This window comes from Mesocricetus auratus, unplaced genomic scaffold, assembly GCF_017639785.1.
Source record: "Mesocricetus auratus isolate SY011 unplaced genomic scaffold, BCM_Maur_2.0 Super-Scaffold_100046, whole genome shotgun sequence".
Taxonomy (NCBI): Eukaryota; Metazoa; Chordata; class Mammalia; order Rodentia; family Cricetidae; genus Mesocricetus; species Mesocricetus auratus.
The window spans coordinates 7,035,044-7,053,609 of record NW_024429223.1 but is presented as its reverse complement, the minus strand read 5'-3'; the positions used below and the strand labels follow the sequence as shown (position 1 = coordinate 7,053,609).

At 47.1% G+C, this 18,566-nt stretch overlaps 1 protein-coding gene across 1 annotated transcript; it reads left to right on the top strand.

Moving 5' to 3' along the window:
• The first annotated feature begins 9 nt into the window (after positions 1–9).
• Pop4 (POP4 homolog, ribonuclease P/MRP subunit) lies at positions 10–13,222 on the top strand. Its single transcript, XM_013121848.3, has 7 exons — positions 10–257; positions 2,346–2,398; positions 4,266–4,489; positions 5,660–5,737; positions 5,871–5,932; positions 7,462–7,563; positions 8,579–13,222. The coding sequence occupies exons 1-7, from the start codon at positions 251–253 to the stop codon at positions 8,713–8,715; spliced, it is 663 nt and encodes a 220-aa protein (XP_012977302.1). The 5' UTR covers positions 10–250; the 3' UTR covers positions 8,716–13,222.
• Positions 13,223–18,566: the final 5,344 nt, after the last annotated feature.

Below are 18,566 nucleotides of genomic sequence, written 5' to 3'. Positions count from 1 at the left end.
TGACGTCACGAAAGGCGCCAAAGCCGAAGTCTGGTCGCGGTCCATTGATGTCGGTGCAGCTAGTCTGCGTGTGAATTGTGCCTACGTTGTTTCTTGGGCACAAGGGATCTCCCCCCCCCCCCCAGCGGGAATTTCAACAACAAAAAAAGAGTCCTGGTGGCTGAAAGCTGCTGAACAGAGCGAAGAAAGGGAAGGAGTGAGTGAGGCCTGAAGTAGACTTCATCGGAGCGCTCGGGAAAGCCGGCCGACAATGAAGGGTGAGTGGGATGGGAGACACGAAATTGGGACGGATGGCAGTGTAGAGGGTTCGTGAACTGGAAGCTGAATCAGGGATACCTGTCACAACAGTCTCCCAAGACAACCTCCAGGGAATTGACTCCGGAGTACACAAAAGCAATCGAGGCCCCCAGAGTGTGTGCGTGTGTGAATCGGCCGGCTCGGGCTCTAAGCTAGAATAGATGTCAGGATGAGTGTGTGGTATCCCCAGGGGAGCTAGTGCGGCTCAGGAGAATTAGAAGAGGTGCATCCAAGGCCGTTAGCTTGTCCTGGCCCCTGCCTGCCTGGATAACTATTGCTTCCCTCCACCGCCTAGCTTTTCTCCCAGGAACGGGAAATGAACACTGGAGTGGTATTAAAGGAAAGAGAGAACGCTGTAAAGATTAAGCCTCTGATCTGATTATTTTCACCCCTCCCATGTCCTTTTATCAGAGAGCAAGTGCCTTGGCATAACTCAACATCAATATATTCCAAATGGGTTAGGAACATTAATGAGATTAAAATGAATTATACACACTTATGAATGTGTGTGTATATGTATATATGTATGTGTCGCTGTAAATCAGCTACTTGACAAACCAGAGTTACCACATGTGTACTGCAGCAGGAAGTCTTCCAACTCTGATGCTAGGCATCTGGGGTGGGTAAAACAACGTTATTCCTAGGGTCCCTGGCCCTGCACATTTTTCTCAAGAAACAAACTAGAGTCTCAATCTGCAGTTCAAGGGAGAACTAGATTCTCTATGTAAAACTGGGAACTCCATGATCAGACATGCATTCAGGGAAGCCCAAGAGAACAGACATGGGTTTTTATTGGTTGGTTTGTTATTGTAGCTGTTGGAATGAGGTCAGCTATGGAGTCCTGACTGAGCTGGAACTCACTGTGTAAACTAGGCTGCCTTTCCCTCTGAAGTGATGGGATCAGCCACCACACCCAGCTCAGAGATTGAATGTATAGGGTGTAGTGTTAGCTACATATTCTGGTCATTTGCCCTTTTTTATCCCATTTACTCCTAGACTCTGTTCCCCAGTGCCACCATGATGGTTTCCTCCAAACAAATAAGAAACAGGAGCATGAGGTTTAGAGAGAGTTTGCCATCATGCTGGACATATTGTATCCATCTGGTCAGGATACATTCCAATTTTATGGATTCTAACCTGAAAAAAAAATCTGTTTTAAACTCTTGTAGTCAGCAGAATGTCAGGTTTCAACCAAACGCATCCTAGCCATTAACATCTCCTCATTTTTAGTGTCCTCACTACTTAGTGAGCAATTGCCCAAGCATAATTATAACTTGTATTTTAGTCAGAACAACACTAAATGTGCTTCGGTAAGAAAATTTTTGGGGACATGCAGAGTCTAGAGTAGGAACTAAAACCCCCACGTTTTAACAAGATCCCTGTTATCCCTGTGATTCTTAAACTATTTAAACTTTGAGAGGTGCTTTTTTTTTTTAAGACAGGGTTTCTCTGTGGCTTTGGAGGCTGTCCTGGAACTCACTCTGTAGACCAGGCTGGTCTCGAACTCAGAGAGATCCACCTACCTCTGCCTCCCGAGTGCTGGGATTAAAGGTGTGCGCCACCAACACCCAGCTGAGAGGTGCTCTTTTTAAACCTCATCCTGGGAGTTTCCAGGACAAATCTGTCCAGAGAGAAGAGTAAGACCTATCTAGGATAGTTCTGGTGGTACGTGTCTGTTATCCCAGCCGCTAGCACTTGGGAGCCTAAGATAGGAGTACTGGGGGTTTAAGGCCACTGTGGGCTACATAGCAAACTCTAAGCCAGCCTAGGATACAAAGTGAAAGCCTGTCTTTAAATAAATATGGAAATAAGCGGCATGAAGCACTTGCCTGCTGTGCATTAAACCCTGCTGAATTTCGTCTCCTGGCACTGCAGAGTAAGAGAAGGATCATCCCAGAAAGCTTTGCCTTTTCATACTAACCCAGTATTCCTCCTCTGAATAAGTGTAGTTATTGTCATAGTTAGAAAATTATGGTTATTTTACATTTTGGATATTATAGTAACTCCTCACAGGAAGTAATCTTCTATTTTTGTCTTTCATCCCCCAGCTGTGATTTACCATGCCTTTTCTCATAAAGAAGCCAAAGAGCATGATGTACAGGTACAGTCTTTCCAAGGTGGGCTGGGAGCAGGAGACTTCACAGCAAAGATGGCTCAGAGTCTTCTAAGACTGGTCTAGCTGTCTTTTCCAATGGGTTACTCCTCATCTTTACAGTCAGTATGTTAGGCCCCATCAAGGTCTTTTGTGCTGATGTCTTCATGTGCCAGGCTCCTTTCCTAGGGTACCAGCGTCAGCTCTGAGGGACTTGGACTCATTGATTTCATGTCATCTCCCATTCTGTAGGGAGTGACGGTGACAGCCTCTGCCTACCTGAAACCTCTCTTGTTCTTGCTTCTCTGCCCTGTTCCGGTGCTTAGCCCCTTTCATGGGTGAATGTTACAGATTCTGTCTGGGTGTGTCAGCATGCTTTGTCAGTTGGGCAGAAGCTTCACTTGTGGCTCATAAAGAGAGCGTATCCTGCCAGGCTGTGTGGAACATGCCTTTAATCCCAGCACTTGAGAGGCAGAGGCAGGCAGTTGTCTCAGTTCTAGGACAGTCATGGCTACACAGAGAAGCTCTGTCTCAAAAAATAAATAAATAAAAATACACACACAGAAAGACAGAGAGAGAAGAGACTGTCCTTGAAATCAAGATTTTAAAAGGTCAGTAAACCTTTAATTTTATTTCCCCACGAAAGAGAGACCATATATGTACTTAAAAGAACCAAATTATGGACTGGAGAGATGGCTCAGTGGTTAAGAGCACTGACTATTCTTCCAGAGGTCCTGAGTTCAATTCCCGGCAATCACATGGTGGCTCACAGCCACCTTGAATGAGGTCTGGCGCCCTCTGCTGGCATGCAGGCAGAAGACTGTATATATAATAAATAAATAAATTGTCCTGATATTGATGATGGACTGTTTAGCCATCCCTGCCTTGAAGTACCTCAAATATTGTGTATTCTGTCTTTTTACCCCCTCCTTTAGCACAGAGAGGGTGTCAGTCACTGTTGATATGTTGACCTAAAGCTGGCAGTTAGCCTCAGACTTGTTTTTATTGTCTGGTTAGTGCAAAAAGAGCCCTGCAAATGGCCTAGCCAAGAGATAGGTGTAGCCCTGCAAGAGGTAGGTGTAGTGTGATGTTTACTCTTTTATTTTTCTGGGGGGCACACCACCCAGTTCCCAAATAAGTTACACACAAAGGCTTGTTCTCAATTTTGACTTCCCGGCCTGAGCTTGGCTTGTTGCCAGTCAGTTTTTCTTAACTATAAACTATCCCTACTACCTTTTGCCTCTGGACTTTTTCCTTTTCTTACTTCTGAAGATCTTATTTCACTGGGGGCAACTGTGAAGTATTTTCACTCAGTCTTCCCTAGGAATTCGTGTAACTTGATATTGCATGTCCTGTTGTTGAGAGTGAGCAGTGCCTGAGATACACTCACACTTTCTGCCTCAAAGTGAAGATAGAGCAGGCCTTTCCAAGAGCAGCCACATGGGGTCCACAAAGCTGAAAAACAAGGACTGTGGTACTCAGTCGGAATTCTTCCTCCTTGACCTCCCTGGAAGCCCAGGAAGTTTCCCCTGGTGCTGGAATGGCTCCACTTCTTGTGGTCATGACTTATTAAATGACCTGGCTCATCCGTTTCTCAAGCTTCCTTCCCCGCAAGGATTAGAGATTACAAAGGGTTTTGAATGCTCCGTAGAATAACCTCAAAGAAACAGGACAGGAAGTCAGTGTTTGACCTGGCTGCAGTGTGGGACAGTGTCACAGTTAGCATATGAGTGTTGCTGTTACATTTGGCAGTTGTGTGGAGCAAACACTTGGATAGACAGAGAGGTCAGCAAAGTTGATGCTCTCAGGAATGGGGTATAAGGGTCCTGGTGTCTGAGAGCAGAACAGTGAACCACACCACCATGTCTCTGAGCAGGAGCTGGGAACCCAGCGGGCTGAGGCCTTTGTGAGGGCCTTCCTGAAGAGGAGCATACCGCACTTGAGCCAGCAAGATTGCGAGAGCCATCTGCAACGCAAGGCTGTGGTCTTGGAATACTTCACTCGCCAGAAGCCAAAGCAGCAGAAGAAGAAATCCAGAGGCCTCTCTGCCAAACAGAGGAGAGACATGAGGCTCTTTGACATTAACCCAGAGCAACAGAGGTACACCCATCTTTTCTAAAGGCCTTGCCACTCACCATTGCCTACTCTTCCAGGTCAGGGTGTGAACTCCTCAAGACTCCAGGGCCTGACCGGGCAGCCCTGCCCCCTTAGTCTCAGAGGCTTCTCTGCCTTCTGCCACAAGGGGGCAGCCTCACCCTACCAGTTTTCTTGTGCCTTGGCTTGACCTTGGTGAGACTGAGGTCTTTCATCATCTGGCTTCTCTCCTAGTCTCCTCACTAATAAGTGAGTCTGTTCCCATGGCTTTCTAGAAAACAGGAACATCATGATATTCCTTAATACGTATTTTCCTAGAGCTTTTAATGTCACGAGACAATCAAAGGTTACTTCCAAGGAGAGGTCCTGCATATGCATTTCAGAAGTTTCTGAAAGGAATGCATCACTGTCTTGTGGGAGGGTATCTCCCTCCAGATAGTTCTGAGTTTGTGTTTACAACCACAACTTATAGGTTTCTTTGTATAACACTCTGGCCATACAGCCTCCCGTGTCCCAGAAGGCACGAGAGTGCCACGGTGCCCTGGGGCTGCCTCCCTGGGGTCCTTGCAGGAGGTGCTTGTTTCAGATTGGAGCCTGGTGTTCTTGACTCTGACCCTGTCTTTGTGTGAGTGGGCACTAAGACAAATGATAACAACCCCAGAGAAAAGCTTTTGCTCCTCTACTCTTAACTTCCAGACAACCCTGCTACCTTACACATGGACCTGCCTGGCAACCCTCAACTCCTGCAATGGGGGTTAAACAAGACTGGTGTTCATTTGTTCATTTCTCTTGGGAAAAGGAGATAGGGTGAACAGCGCCTAGGTTGTTATGGCTGATGCTACATCGCCACCTTCAGATGCTCTACCTGCTCTGAGCCAGGGGCTGCACCATCACACCTATAACTGGCCACCAGGAAGGGCATCAAGGCAGAGAGCCTCCTCTTCCCTTCTTGAGAGCAGAAATTTAGCCTTGAAAAGGTTCTACCAGGGAAGAAATTGAAGTCGAAGGAGGGGACTGCACTTGGCCTTGGTCACATTGGCTTTGGGGAACCTAAGACCTACACACGGTCTCAAGTCCTCCCTCAGGCTCATTCTCAGCCTGGAGCCCAGCTCTGTTTTGCTGAATACTCCCAAACTCATGGTTCTAACTTTCTACCTGTTTCTGACTTTATGACAGATACAGTCTCTTCCTTCCTCTGCATGAACTCTGGAAGCAGTATATCCGTGACCTGTGCCACGGGCTCAAGCCAGACACGTGAGTTCTATTTCTGAAGCCTGACATGGAGTAGAGCACTAGAGAGGCAGCCTGAGAAACCAGCTGTCTGTGAGTGTTTGTGATCTCTTTGCTTTGTTACCAACTCTTCTTTGTGGCTCTCTTCACCTCCTAGGCAGCCGCAGATGATTCAGGCCAAGCTCCTAAAGGCAGATCTTCATGGTGCTATCATTTCAGGTAAATTCTATGGAGCACATGGTCATCTGCAGATTATTACTCAGTGGCCAGATTCAGCTTGTTGCCTATCACTTGGCATCCCTGTGGTATCTCTAAGTTACAAGCACTAAGGATCAAAATGCTTGTGACCTGACCCACCCTGGGCCCTCGTTAAACACACACTAATTGGTCTCTTAGTATTATCGGCTCACACTGTTGGCACCTAACCTCTTAGCTGGGACTCTGGGGCAGATTCCCTCTCATCTTGGTTTCCAGGGCGCCATCACAGGTGCAGACCTTTCCTGTAATTGCCAGACTCATTCACCCCATGGCACCCAACAGCTACTTGGACATCCAAGATGTACCTCGAACTACCTATCCAACACAGAGCCCTTGGTCTCCCCTGAGGTCAGCTCTCTCCGACCTGGGTTCCTCATCTGCGATAATGGCAGATGATCTCTATATCCAGCTTGTTCGGGCTCCAAACCTAGGAAATACACACACATTACCTCTTTCCTGATCCTCCATCCACCTCACGTCAACTGACACACCCACTTCCTGAATCTAACCTACCTCCAGCTCCCTCGAGTTGCTGTGGAAGCTTTCCTTTCTCTCAGCCTCCCCCAGCCCACCTACTGTTTCATTCCCACGTGAACACCGGATTAAATGCCCAGAATGAAGTCTGTCGTCAGACACCAGACTGCCGGCTGCCGTTTGCCTGTTCTAACCCTCTAGCAGCTTCCCATCCACTCAGAGTAAAAGTCTTCAGTGGCCTTGGGCTGGCCCCTGTGTGACTTGGATACCAAGTGCCTTTGCATGGGTCCTTCTCTCAATGAGGGGCTCTGCAGGCTCTTGTATTGACTCCTGCTGTAACTCAGGTCCCTTTCCTGATGTCACTTCCTCGGAGTCTACCACCATTAAAGTTCCCCTCCACACTCATTAATCTGTTCTTTTCTTCATAACCATTATCAGTATCAAGAAGTAGAATCGCCCCATGTTTTGCTATACACTGTCCTCCATGAGAGCTTCAGCTCACAGGAGCAGGAGACAGGCCATCTCATTCAGTGTCCTGCCCCAGCACCCACCAGGCAGATTCTGACATAGATTGCTCCAGATGCTGACTGCATGGAAGTGGGCAGGGGCCTGCCCGTGAGTGACTCAGGCCTCATTGCTGGGCAGCTCTGTAGAAGGACTGCATTCCAGGAAAAGTTCAGGAGACCTAAAAGCAAATGATAGATGTCCTGCCCATGGCGTTTGCCTCATTAAAGCAACAAAACTGGGCTTTGTTGGTTCTGCATATGACCTCTGGGATCCAGAACCCTGCCCAAAAGCCAAAGGACGCCTAAAAACAGCCAAGAGATTGCAACGCCCAGGACAAGGAATTGGGAAGCTTGGGCTCTTGCTGGCTTGGTCATTGCCCAGCTACGGAGCCACTATCCTCTGGGCACTTTCTTCCTCAGCTTAGAAGGGCCAGGTTCCTAGTCCCTGAGGCCAGGCTGTGAATGCAGCACTACCCAGGCCTTATCCTCAACTGCTTTTCTCCTTTGTAGTCACGAAATCCAAGTGCCCCTCCTATGTGGGAGTCACAGGAATCCTTCTGCAGGAGACCAAGCATGTCTTCAAGATCATCACCCAAGAAGACCGTCTGAAAGGTGTGTGCTGTGTTCCCAGGGTGTCACATACATATCTCCCTTCCTTGTGGTTCCCAGGTTCCATTTGGTTGTGGAGTCTAACAGGCTGCATGTGCTTGCTGTTTTATTAACCCTAGAGAGAGGCCCCTGCCCTGTGACTCCCAAGAGACATCTGTGAACACAGTCAGCAGCCTGTCCATAAACAGGACAGAGGAACTGCTTGACTGGGTCTTGGGCCCAGGTCTGTTTGAGGCCTCTACCTGCCACGGTCACCACCTCTTAAATGAGTAAGGGACAGGCAAGAGGAACCAAAACTGCCTGTCCCTGGAGTTCTGAGAACTGCACCCTTGCTGGAGACACTCTTGAGTTTTAGCATGGTTAGCACTGCTCCAGTGGGTACTTTTGAATCTTCCAATATCCCTGTTACCTAACCTTGCCCACAAATCCAAGATTCAAACAACAGATGGCGGTTTGTACTCATCCATCTGTTGACGCTGGAGATGAAGCCCAGGACCTGTCTGCTAATCCTGTTCTCTACACCTGAGCTACCCCACAGGCCTGCTTCATTGTTTGTCTTATAAGTCTAAGGTGGGAGTGTAGAAGTTTCCCCACTGAGCACAAATCTGAGAACCAGTGCAAAACTGTATGGGAAACCGGCTTTGGTGGCCTGGGAACCTTCAGTTCTGGGAATTGAGTTAATTACTTCAGAACCTGGAAATTAGGCATTGACTTTTATTTAGACTGAATCAAATAGCCCAGGTCTTCCTTGGGTATTCTGGCTTTGGCTCTGCATTCCTATATACTTCTTTTTTTAAGACAGTCTCATTATTTAGTCCTGGCTAGCTTGTAACTTGCTGTATAGCCTAGGCTGGCATGAACTCAAGAGATCTGCCTGCTGCCTGCCTTTGTCTCCTAAGTGCTGGCAGTAAAGGTGTGTGCCGCCACACCCATCTCACTTACCTTAATGCAAACACGTATGAGTAATGCTCTACATAATCTGCCCATGTTGTTCCTCTTCCTTTTCTTTCATTTTCAGTTATCCCCAAGCTAAATTGCGTGTTCACCATCGAAATTGATGGCTTCATTTCCTACATTTACGGGAGCAAATTCCAGCTTCGGTCAAGTGAGAGGTCTGCCAAGAAGTTCAAAGTAAAGGGAACAATTGACCTGTGAACTCTTTGCCACTGGAGACTGAGATGTCCCTGGCAGCTGAGAACTGGAAACACCTTAAGTGCCCGCTTATCCATGGAGAGCGTTCTGGCTGTGATTCGCCTCTAGTCCACAGGAAGCAGAGTGGCGGAAGAACATTGAGCAACACAGAGGAAGTCAGAGGTAGAGATTTGCCTCTCCGGGGAGGAAAGACTAGCAGAAAATACACCGGGACTAACCTTGGCTGATTTGAAGAAGGGGGCCGATAGGTTGTATCTTTCATTCTTTTCTGTGTTTCACAAACATTCTGTGCTGAATCCATTACTCAGTTAATAACAAAACACATTACAGGCATAAATGAAAGAATCAGTCTTAAACTTCTGGGTTGAAAGGGAAGGGGTTATTGAGGCTCCCTCATCCCGTGGCCACCTACCACCTCTTGTTGCTTTCTGGATGTCATCCCTGGTCCAAACTCTGATCTGCCTACAGTTTACTTTGCTGGTGTCACACACTTAGGCGTAGTGAGCTTGCTAGATGACTCAGTGCTTCATACAGCAGTGAGAATGCAGCAGAGGGCCAGGTCTGCCAGTACCTGTTGGCTGCTGTTTGGATACAGGTAGGCAAGCCTACCAGCAAGCTTCTTGCTGTATTCATATGGTTCCAGAGGTAGGCCAACAGCATGTCTCTGATCTAAGAAGGCCATGTCTCCAACAGTAATACCTTTGGACATCTTAGTTCCATTTTTGCTGCTGAAATTGTAACTTTTCTACTATGTGAGATCAAATGAGGTCTCTCTGCACAAGGCCATTGGAACTGCAGGTCAGGGCTAGCATAAGAAATGGGTGGGCTCTAGTCATTCTGTGCCAGTATTCAGGAGGTCTTGTTGTTGAAACCTGGTTGAGGGGCCAGTTGCCCCTTGCTTGTAAAAAGTGAGTGTGCTTGGTGGTGGTGGTTCACACCTACAATTCCAGCAGTCAGTAGGGAGAGTCAGGCATATCTCTCCAAGTTCAAGGCCAGCATGGTCTATAGAGCAAGTTCCAGGACAGGCTCCAGAGCTACACAGAGAAACCCTGTCTCAAAAGAACCAAAACAAGCAAGTGTCTGCTGTCAGGCTCAGAAGCTCCCCCTGGCAATAGAACACATCCAGTCACTCACCCCAGGTAAGCAGTTATGCTGGTGCTCAATTCCTTGGTGCCTCCCAATCAGACTACACTGGATGGAAGAGGAATGAGTGAGCCTGGTGTTCTTTATATGACTGAGAAACAGCCTACTCCCTCTCAGAAATCAAAGTGCACCCCCAAATCCTAGAGATTATCCAGGCCCTGGTTCTATCTGCAACAGTCCTCATGTCACTGCCATGGCCTACCTGACCCCCATGTTACCACACAGTCCTTGTCACCCAGGTTTGCATCACACACGAACCCTCAGCCTGAAAGTGATCGTTGCCCAAGGTCTCATGGACTGGGGAAGAAAGGCTGAGATCTGAACAAGAAGGTCTGGCTCCAGATCATGTTCTTCCCAGCAGGACAGCTACAGGGAGGTGAAAGAGACTGCTGAAAGTGTGTATAAGTTCCTTATTTATATGTTCCTTATTTGAGCTGCTGTTCTAAGCAGCTCAAAGTGCATGGTTGTACTTTGGAGCAGACAATTTCATCCCCACCGCTCTGTGAGGTGAAGAGCACAAACAGTTGCTTCCCTGAAAAGCTGCTGAAGCCACTTACTGAGTGCAACATTTTTCTGCTGACCGCACTCGAGTTTCCATTGACTAGCTAGGGACAGTCTCTCTCAAGGGAGACAATGTGGTGCTCACCTGCCACACAGTCTGCTCTTTGCCTTGTCTGGGATGTGCTGCTGCTGTCTCCCTAACCTCCCAAGGGGACCAAGGTCCGCAGCATCCTCCCACGTACTAGTCCTAGGGAAACTGTACTTGGTACTCATGGAACATGACTAGCCAAATCCCCACAGCTTCATGGAGAGTAGCTCTGTCACCATTTGTGAGATTTGGGGTGTAGAGAATCATGTGTGACAACCAGCTCTGTTGAATGTAAACCATTCACTAGAGAAACTTTAGCCTCAGGAAGGGTGCCATAGAAGCCAATGGGAATAGCAGTTGGCACCTCAAGAAAGGGCTCAGACTGCTGCAGAGATTAGTTTCTACTAAGGCCTCCTCCTGACTGCTCAACAGCCACCTCTCATTGTTCACATGGTCTATCCTCAAGAAAGGGGAACTCTAGTGCATCTCGTTGAATTAACATCTCATTTATCCTTAGTTACCACCTTAAATATCCTATCTCCAAACATAGTTATATTGGAGGTTAGAGCTTCAACATGGGAATTTGAGGGGGGTTAGTATACACCTCAGTAACAACTGAAATATTCCTAAATAGAAGCAGTTGGCTGTACCTCCCAGGAAGGTAGTAACATCCAGCCTGGATCCCATCCACAGACAATGGCCTGAATATCCCTGGTGTTTCTTTGGTGTATGGTATGCTTGGGCTACCAGCCAACTCAGCCTAACTGCTACAACCCAAGCTCCCATTTTGAATTTCATAGGCCTTGACTTATCCAGAGTCCTGGAGCTGTCAGCAGCCAAACTCCTCCCTCTTTGTTCCACTGGGGCCAGCACAGCCAGGTTGTAGATGTGTAGAATGCCGGGGTGGTTAATGTCAACATGACTGGATTGAGAAATGCTTTAAAACTGATCTTCTCGGTGTGGTTCTGAGGAATTTGCAGAGAGGATTAGCTGAGATATAAAATCCACCCTATTCGTGGGAAGTTTCATTCCCTAAGTTCAAGAGCTGTAAACAAGAAAAGAAAGCTGGCAGCCCCACAGGCATCCTTGCTCTCTCCACATCTTGTCTGCCGTGTGTCCTGTTTCACTGTGCCCCCCTTCCCCCAAAGATGGCAGAAGCTATGAGCACAGTGATGCCTTCCTTGTCACGTATTTTATCACAGGGCCAAAAGTCTAACATGAAGGATGGGCAGAGTTGGCTCCTGAGGAAAGCTATGGGATATGAAGAATCCAGTCCCAGCCAGGTTCAGAAGCATCATAAGGAACCCAGGAAATCAAAGAACGGCCTGGAAAGGTCTGCCTGCTGTGCTCCCCACCAAGTAGAAGATGTGGGAAAGGGACCAGTCTCAATCCCATAAGAGATGCCCTAGGTTGCACCCAGCTCATTAGTGGCCAAGAGATGGCAGGAACATCTGCTAACTTTCTAAACCACAGAGCAGGATACACAATTCTGATCAGATGGTAATCTGTTGAATGGGACAACTAGATCGTATAAAGGCCTGCGAGATCAGGCTCCTGGGATTCCTGCACCAGATTAAACAGGCACATGTCCGCAGCAGTGGATCCTATGCAGCACTTCAGTCATACTGAGTCAGACTCCAGGTGTGACACCTACCCTCCAGTCACCAGCATTTGAGGATGGTACATTCAGATGGCATCTAAGACTCTTCCAGTCGTGATGTCTGATTTGACCATAGATTCTTGAGCCAGAATGCTCTGGATACTGAAGGATCCCCCAATGACCAGTCTTTCAGGTTCTGAAGAATGAATGTGAAGATTCTTCCACGAATCCATCAATTAATGTAAAAGGCTCACTTTCTGGACAATGTCTTTAGCATTAATTTACTTTGCATTTCTTAACTATAATGCCTCATTAAGACATCTGTTAAATGTCATAATATTAATTTAATAGAGGGGGCTCTACTAGAACTGTATTGGGATTGTCCATTTAATTAACCTCATAGGCCTCTAATGGATGTCTTAACTAGACATCATTACCAAGAGTGCTAGACAAATTAAAATTGGAGTCAATAACATCCTTGGTAATTTCTCACGAGCTGTGAAGGACAAGCATTGCTAAGTACGCAAACACAGAGATGGACTGCAAAGGAAATGTGTTGGAGCAGCAGGAAATCCAGAATGGACAGGGCCCTGAGGGTTCACCATTCCGTGCCCCAGGAGATGACAAAGAAAGATGTTTCCCAGCCACCTAGATAGCACTCAGGAGCAAAGGCCTCAGCCTTTATATGTGCATTTACGGAAAAGATTTCTGTCATACTCCATCGGGCAGAGCTCCCAGGAGGGGAGGAGTGTGGAAGGGAAGAAGATGGGGACAAAGGAAGGGATGAAGAGAGAGAAGCTTTAAAGAGAGGGGAGGGTTGTGACATTGGACTGTGGACCGGGCACAGTGGATCTCACTGGGATAGGGCAGGTTGGCTGGGTGGTGGTTGGGATGGTTTGAGATGTAAACACTGCATTGCTGCTGTTCCACCAACCTCTCACCAGTTCACTCATGCGGTGCATCTTTGCAAAGCCTAAGGCTGTCTCCATATTCCTCTCATTTGACCTCCCTCCAATCAGCATTTAACATGGGTAACCATTCCCCACCCAGGAACTCCTCCATCCCCACCCTCCTAACCTTCCCAACCTTCCTGGCCACTCCTTCTTAGAGTCCTTCAATGAATCTTTGTAGCCCAGACATATGCATATAAATAAATAATAAAATGTGTCTTTTTTAAATGCTCCAGAAGCTGTGTTATCAACAAAAAGGAAGAACAACAACAACACCAATTATGATTAAGGCTTCTAAGTGCAAGCTTAGCAGTTATCTGGAGTGATACAAGCATTGCCCTGGTAATCTTATGCCACTTAGGAGGACCCAGGCTACTAAGGGCTTTTGCCTAAGAACTACAAATTCAAAGCAAGAAAACATCAAATCCTAAGGATTTCAGTGTGTCACCGAATACAGTATTTTATTATTTACTGCCACCTCTCAAAATATTGGCTGTTTCTCCACCCTGGACCTCTGGAGGACAGGGATTCAACAGTGTTTCAGTCACTAGGGTGTGGTTGCCTTGAATCTTCTGGTCCCCACCCCATAGGCCATCCCCAATTTAGTGAGTAAGGCAGTGAGTGGTGAGGAAGGCCATGTGACTATGGAATACAAGGAAGAGATATACCTATGTCCCGTAGGAACTAACATTAGAATGAGGTCAGACATCTACCATACAATAAGGCAGGCAGGAAAACTGGCATGGGGTACGACCTAGGGAGTACCCAGATTGGGTGCAACTGAAAGCTTCAGGCTATGGGTGGTCTGGGAAGAAGTCAGGGCAAAATGGGCAAGAGTAGAGGAGTAGACCAGAGAGACCAGGACAAGGACCACAAGACCAGTGAGGAGATAGCCATGGCCTGTTAGCGATATCTGTAGCCTAGACCGGGGTTAGCTTTGGAGGCTGTCTTAGTTAGGGTTTCTTTTCTGTGACAGAACACCATGACCAGAAAGCAAATTGGGGGAGGAAAGGGTTTTAGTTTGGCTTGTATTTCCATTTTGCTGTTCACCACTGAAGGAAGTCAGGACAGGAACTCAAGGGCAGGTACATGGAGGCAGGAGCTGATGCAGAGGCCATGGAGGGGTGCTGCTTACTGGCTTGCTCTTCTGACTTGTTCGGTCTCTTTGCTTATAGAACTCTAGGCGACCAGCCCAGGGATGGCACCACCCACAATAGACTGGGCCCTCTCATTGATCCCTGATTGAGAAAATGCCTGAGAGCAGGATTTCATGGAGGCATTTCCTCAGCTGAGGCCCCTTCATCTCCAATGACTCTTGTGTCAAGTTGACACACAAAACCAGACAGTACAGAGGCACACAGGAGCATGGTTTTCTGTGTTGTTTGCAATTCGGGGAACTAAGCCCCACCCTTGAAACTCCAAGGTGAACACTGTACCCATGACCTATATTCCCATCCATTTTTTTTTTGACTGATTGATTGGCTTTGATTTTTTTTCTTTCAATGGGATCTCTACCTTGATAGAGTAGGCTGGCCTGAAATTTACTATATAGATCAGGCTGGTTGGAGAATGCCAGATCTCCCTGCCTCAGCCTCCCAAATGCTAGGATTATAGGCAGACTATAGGCATATTCCACCACAGCCTCTCAGAAACTGTTATGAGGCATGAGACTAGCACCCATGAGCAAGGTTTCAGAAGCAGTCTCTGCCTCTTTGAACCTCCATGTGCCCACAGCCAAGTGGTCCAAAGGACATCGGGCTAACTAGGGCAGACATGCATTGCAGGTTGTTAGATGGAGAAACTGGGGCCAGCAGGACTGAACAGGTGGGGATAGGCCTGCATCCAAGAGCTCACAGAACAGAGGAGTGGGAAGGGAGGCAGGAGAAGCAGGTCCCAAATATCAGGATCAAGGTGGGCACAGTTGAGAGGTACCAGAAAAGTGGGTCTTTGCCTGTCTTTTTTTGTGACCTTAAGCAAGTGACCATGGCCCTCCTGGTACCTCAGGGTCATTTTTAAAATAAAAACTTTGAGTGAGGTATGTAGGGCATAAAGTTCTTGTGTGTGATTTCACCCGGAGTTGTGGCTCTCCAGCACTGACTTCCAAACCAGGGACCAGGAACTTTCCAAAGCTGTCCCTGCCACAGCAAACTCCAACTAGCCCTAAGTACACACTGGTAGCCCATTTGCTAGCCAAGGACACTGATGCATCTACCTAGAATTCAACCACGAGTGGGTCACATGGCTGCACCTCTTCCCAAATCATCTGTGTCTTCAGAAGTTAAACTCCCACTGAGTTTAAATCCCCATTAACAAGAAAGAACCAAAACTGTTTTCTGCCAGGCAGGAACCCTGCCAGCTCCACGCTCCTCCCTGTGTTTCCTACAGGATTGATAGACTGCAATAACCATTGAACAGGCTATTATCCGGCAGCCTAATTAATGTAACAGATAGTTACAGTCCTCACGCTGAAGCTTATGGTCCTCTGTGGAGTGCCTGATAGCTGCGAGGGGCCCCAATGCAGGAGCTTTTTATAGTGGCAGCCCCTCCTTGGCTGTGTTGAGTAAGACATGAGCATAGCCTTAAATAATGAAGACAGAGGGCCTCAGGGGCTCCTGGAGAAGGGCAGCTGGAGCTGAGTCTGGAATCTTGTGGCAGCTCAGTACTATGCTGGCTCTTTCCTTTCCGATGCAGAGTCTCTGCCCCTCAAAACACATGTGGCCGTGTTCAGAGGCTTCCCTGTGGGGCAGACAAAGGAAGTGCTTATCCCCCAAATCCCACTAGGTCCTCACACCTGCATCTGTGCCTTCTCTTGCTTCCTCATCCAGGCTTCCTTTTGTCCTTTGGCTCAGATGAAGCTGCTGGAGTGATCAGGGTTGCCGGGTGACCAACCAGGGTAACTGGTCACTGTGCTTCAGCTTGGTTCCAGAAATGAGCCTAGGATGTCTTTCTGCCTTGGACCTATGTCTTCACCTTTTCAGACTGCTGTCACAAAACAACCACACATCAGGTAACTTATAAAAAAAAAGAAAAAGAAAAGAAAAAAACCTTTTGTGTGGCTCTGGATGCTGGCATGACCAAGGTCAATGTTTCGAAAACTTTGATACTAAGTAGGGCCCCATTCTTTAAGAATGATGTCTGGCTAAGACATGGCCAAGGTTCAATGCGGACTCTGGTGACTCTTTCAAAACAATCTATATTCTTTCATTACCACAGCCTTCATAAATCATTCGGCTCTGTAAGGCTGTAGTGTGGGGCATGCTTGTCATCCCAAAGCTTGACAGACTGAGACAGGAAGAGCATGCATTCAAGGCCAACCTAGGCTACAGAGTGAGATGCTGGCTCTGAAAACCAGGGAATGTGGCAAGACTCTGGGTTCCACCCCTAGCACAGAGGAAGATGAAGGAGAGGAAGACTATGAGGAAAAGGATGGAAACAGGGTCAAGTCCAAGTAGATACTCATTATAATTTCTGTCAAATTTCATGTTTTTGAATGGGTGGCTCCTAACACTAAGACTTGTATTTTGAAAACAGTCATGCCTTCTCATCCTAAGTATATCCACTAGATCCCAAAGATAACCTCAGCCACACACTGAGGGACTAGACAAAACCAGAGGCCCCTGCAACCTGAGCCCAGATAGCAGGGGTTTATATGTTTCATGACCTGCCATGATGTATCAGAGACTTTGAATTCTGAGAAGTCTACCACAGTCTTAGAGCTTGCTCCATGCAGGTGTTTGGTGAAAGTCCACAAAGCTGCTGTGATCAGGCACTTATGGGTCCCCTCATGGGCCATCATTTGGTCAAGCTGTCCTTCAAAGAAGTTTCACTGAACATCCCACCAGGATCTGTCTGTCTCGGCTCGCCTTAAAGTAAGAGTGAGTGCCATGGGCTAATGCCTCCAAACTAGGTATCATGACTTCGCCATGTCTTGTCATTAAGATAACAGAGGTGGGAGTTGGAGAGATGGCTCCATGGTTAAGAGCACATGCTGTTCTTCCAGAGCACCCAAGTTCACTTTTCAGCACCCACCCACTGAGTGGGTTAGGACTATATGTAATTCCAGTTCCAGAGAATCTGACACCATCTTCTGACTTTGAATGGACATGCCACCCATAAATTCATGAAGGCACACATGCAAACATTCGAATAATAAACAAACACTAAAAAAAAAAAAAGACAGCAGGGGCAACAACACGTTTTTTTAAAGAAATGAGATAGACTATGTGATAAAATACGAGTACAACTAGGCAGTGGTGGTACATGGCTTTTATCCCAGCACAGAGCAGGCAGAGGTAGGCTAATCTCTGTGGGTCTACAGAGCAAGTTCTAGGACAGTTCTAGATTGTTACACAGAGAAATCCTGTCCAAAAACAAAAAACAAAACAACAACAAAGAAAAGGTAACCCTGACTCAGAGTCATCTAGAGGCTAAGAATGTCAGGGAACTCTCACAGTGTGTACCCCCCAACTATCTCAGCTACATTCACAGACTGTGGAAGTCTCTGTGCTAGCTCAGTCACCACTCACCACCATCCAAATGTCTACTGTAAAGCACTCATGGATATCCTAGATTGCCTACCAGGGATTAGCTTTAAAATGGACATGTGACCCTATCTTGAACAATAGGAACAGGTGTAGCAATTTTTAGCGTTATTTGCCCAAATTTTCCTGATACGTTTGTGTTTGAGCTGGACCATAAAACCCTACCTGATACCATGAGCAGAAGTCATGTGTGTCATTTGAAATCTACAGCATCTGGAGGCCAGTGGGAAACTCTCCACAGCTATGCTCCCTTTGCTCCTCCGCCCTATGATTTTCTGCAGTCACCTAGGAGACAAGCCTCCAGTCCTACTGTGAGGGGTTATTTAACCTCTGGGAAGGACTGGGAAGAATCATATTGATTGGGCTCCTTGAAGTGGGCAGCTCCATTCTCTGGCCTTGGGTACAGCACTGTATAAAAGTGAGAACATTAGCTGAGCACAAGCTCAAGCTCCTGCTGCCATGACATCACACCGTGATGGACTGTGCCCTTGAACTGTGAGTCAAAATATACCTTTTTTAAGTTAGGTTGTCTCTTTCAGAGTACCGTAGCAGCGGGAAAAGTGTCTAAGACAGCCCCTTTATTGACCTTACCATAGCAATCAACAGAGAAATACAGACTTTTATTTGAAGCCACTGAAGCTTTAGGACATTTTCTTACTGATGTATAACCTAGTTTATCCTGACTATTGCAAATTAATAGGGCAGTAGAGGGGTTCCTTTGTTTCTAAGAGTAAGATACAGAACAAGAGCTTGTAAATAAGTCCCTTGTCTTCCTCTAAGGACTGTCATGTCAGGACAAGAAACCTGGATGTGATATTTTTAATGAAATTGACCCCCACAGGATTATAGATTTCAATGCCCAGGTCCCAGTTGTCAGAACTATTTGGGAAGGATTAGGAGGTATGGTCTTGTTGGAGTAGTTGTGCCACTGGGTGTTGTCTTTGAGGACTCAAAAGTCAACACCATTCCCAGTTAGTGTTCTCTCTCTCTCTCTCTCTCTCTCTCTCTCTCTCTCTCTCTCTCTCTCTCTC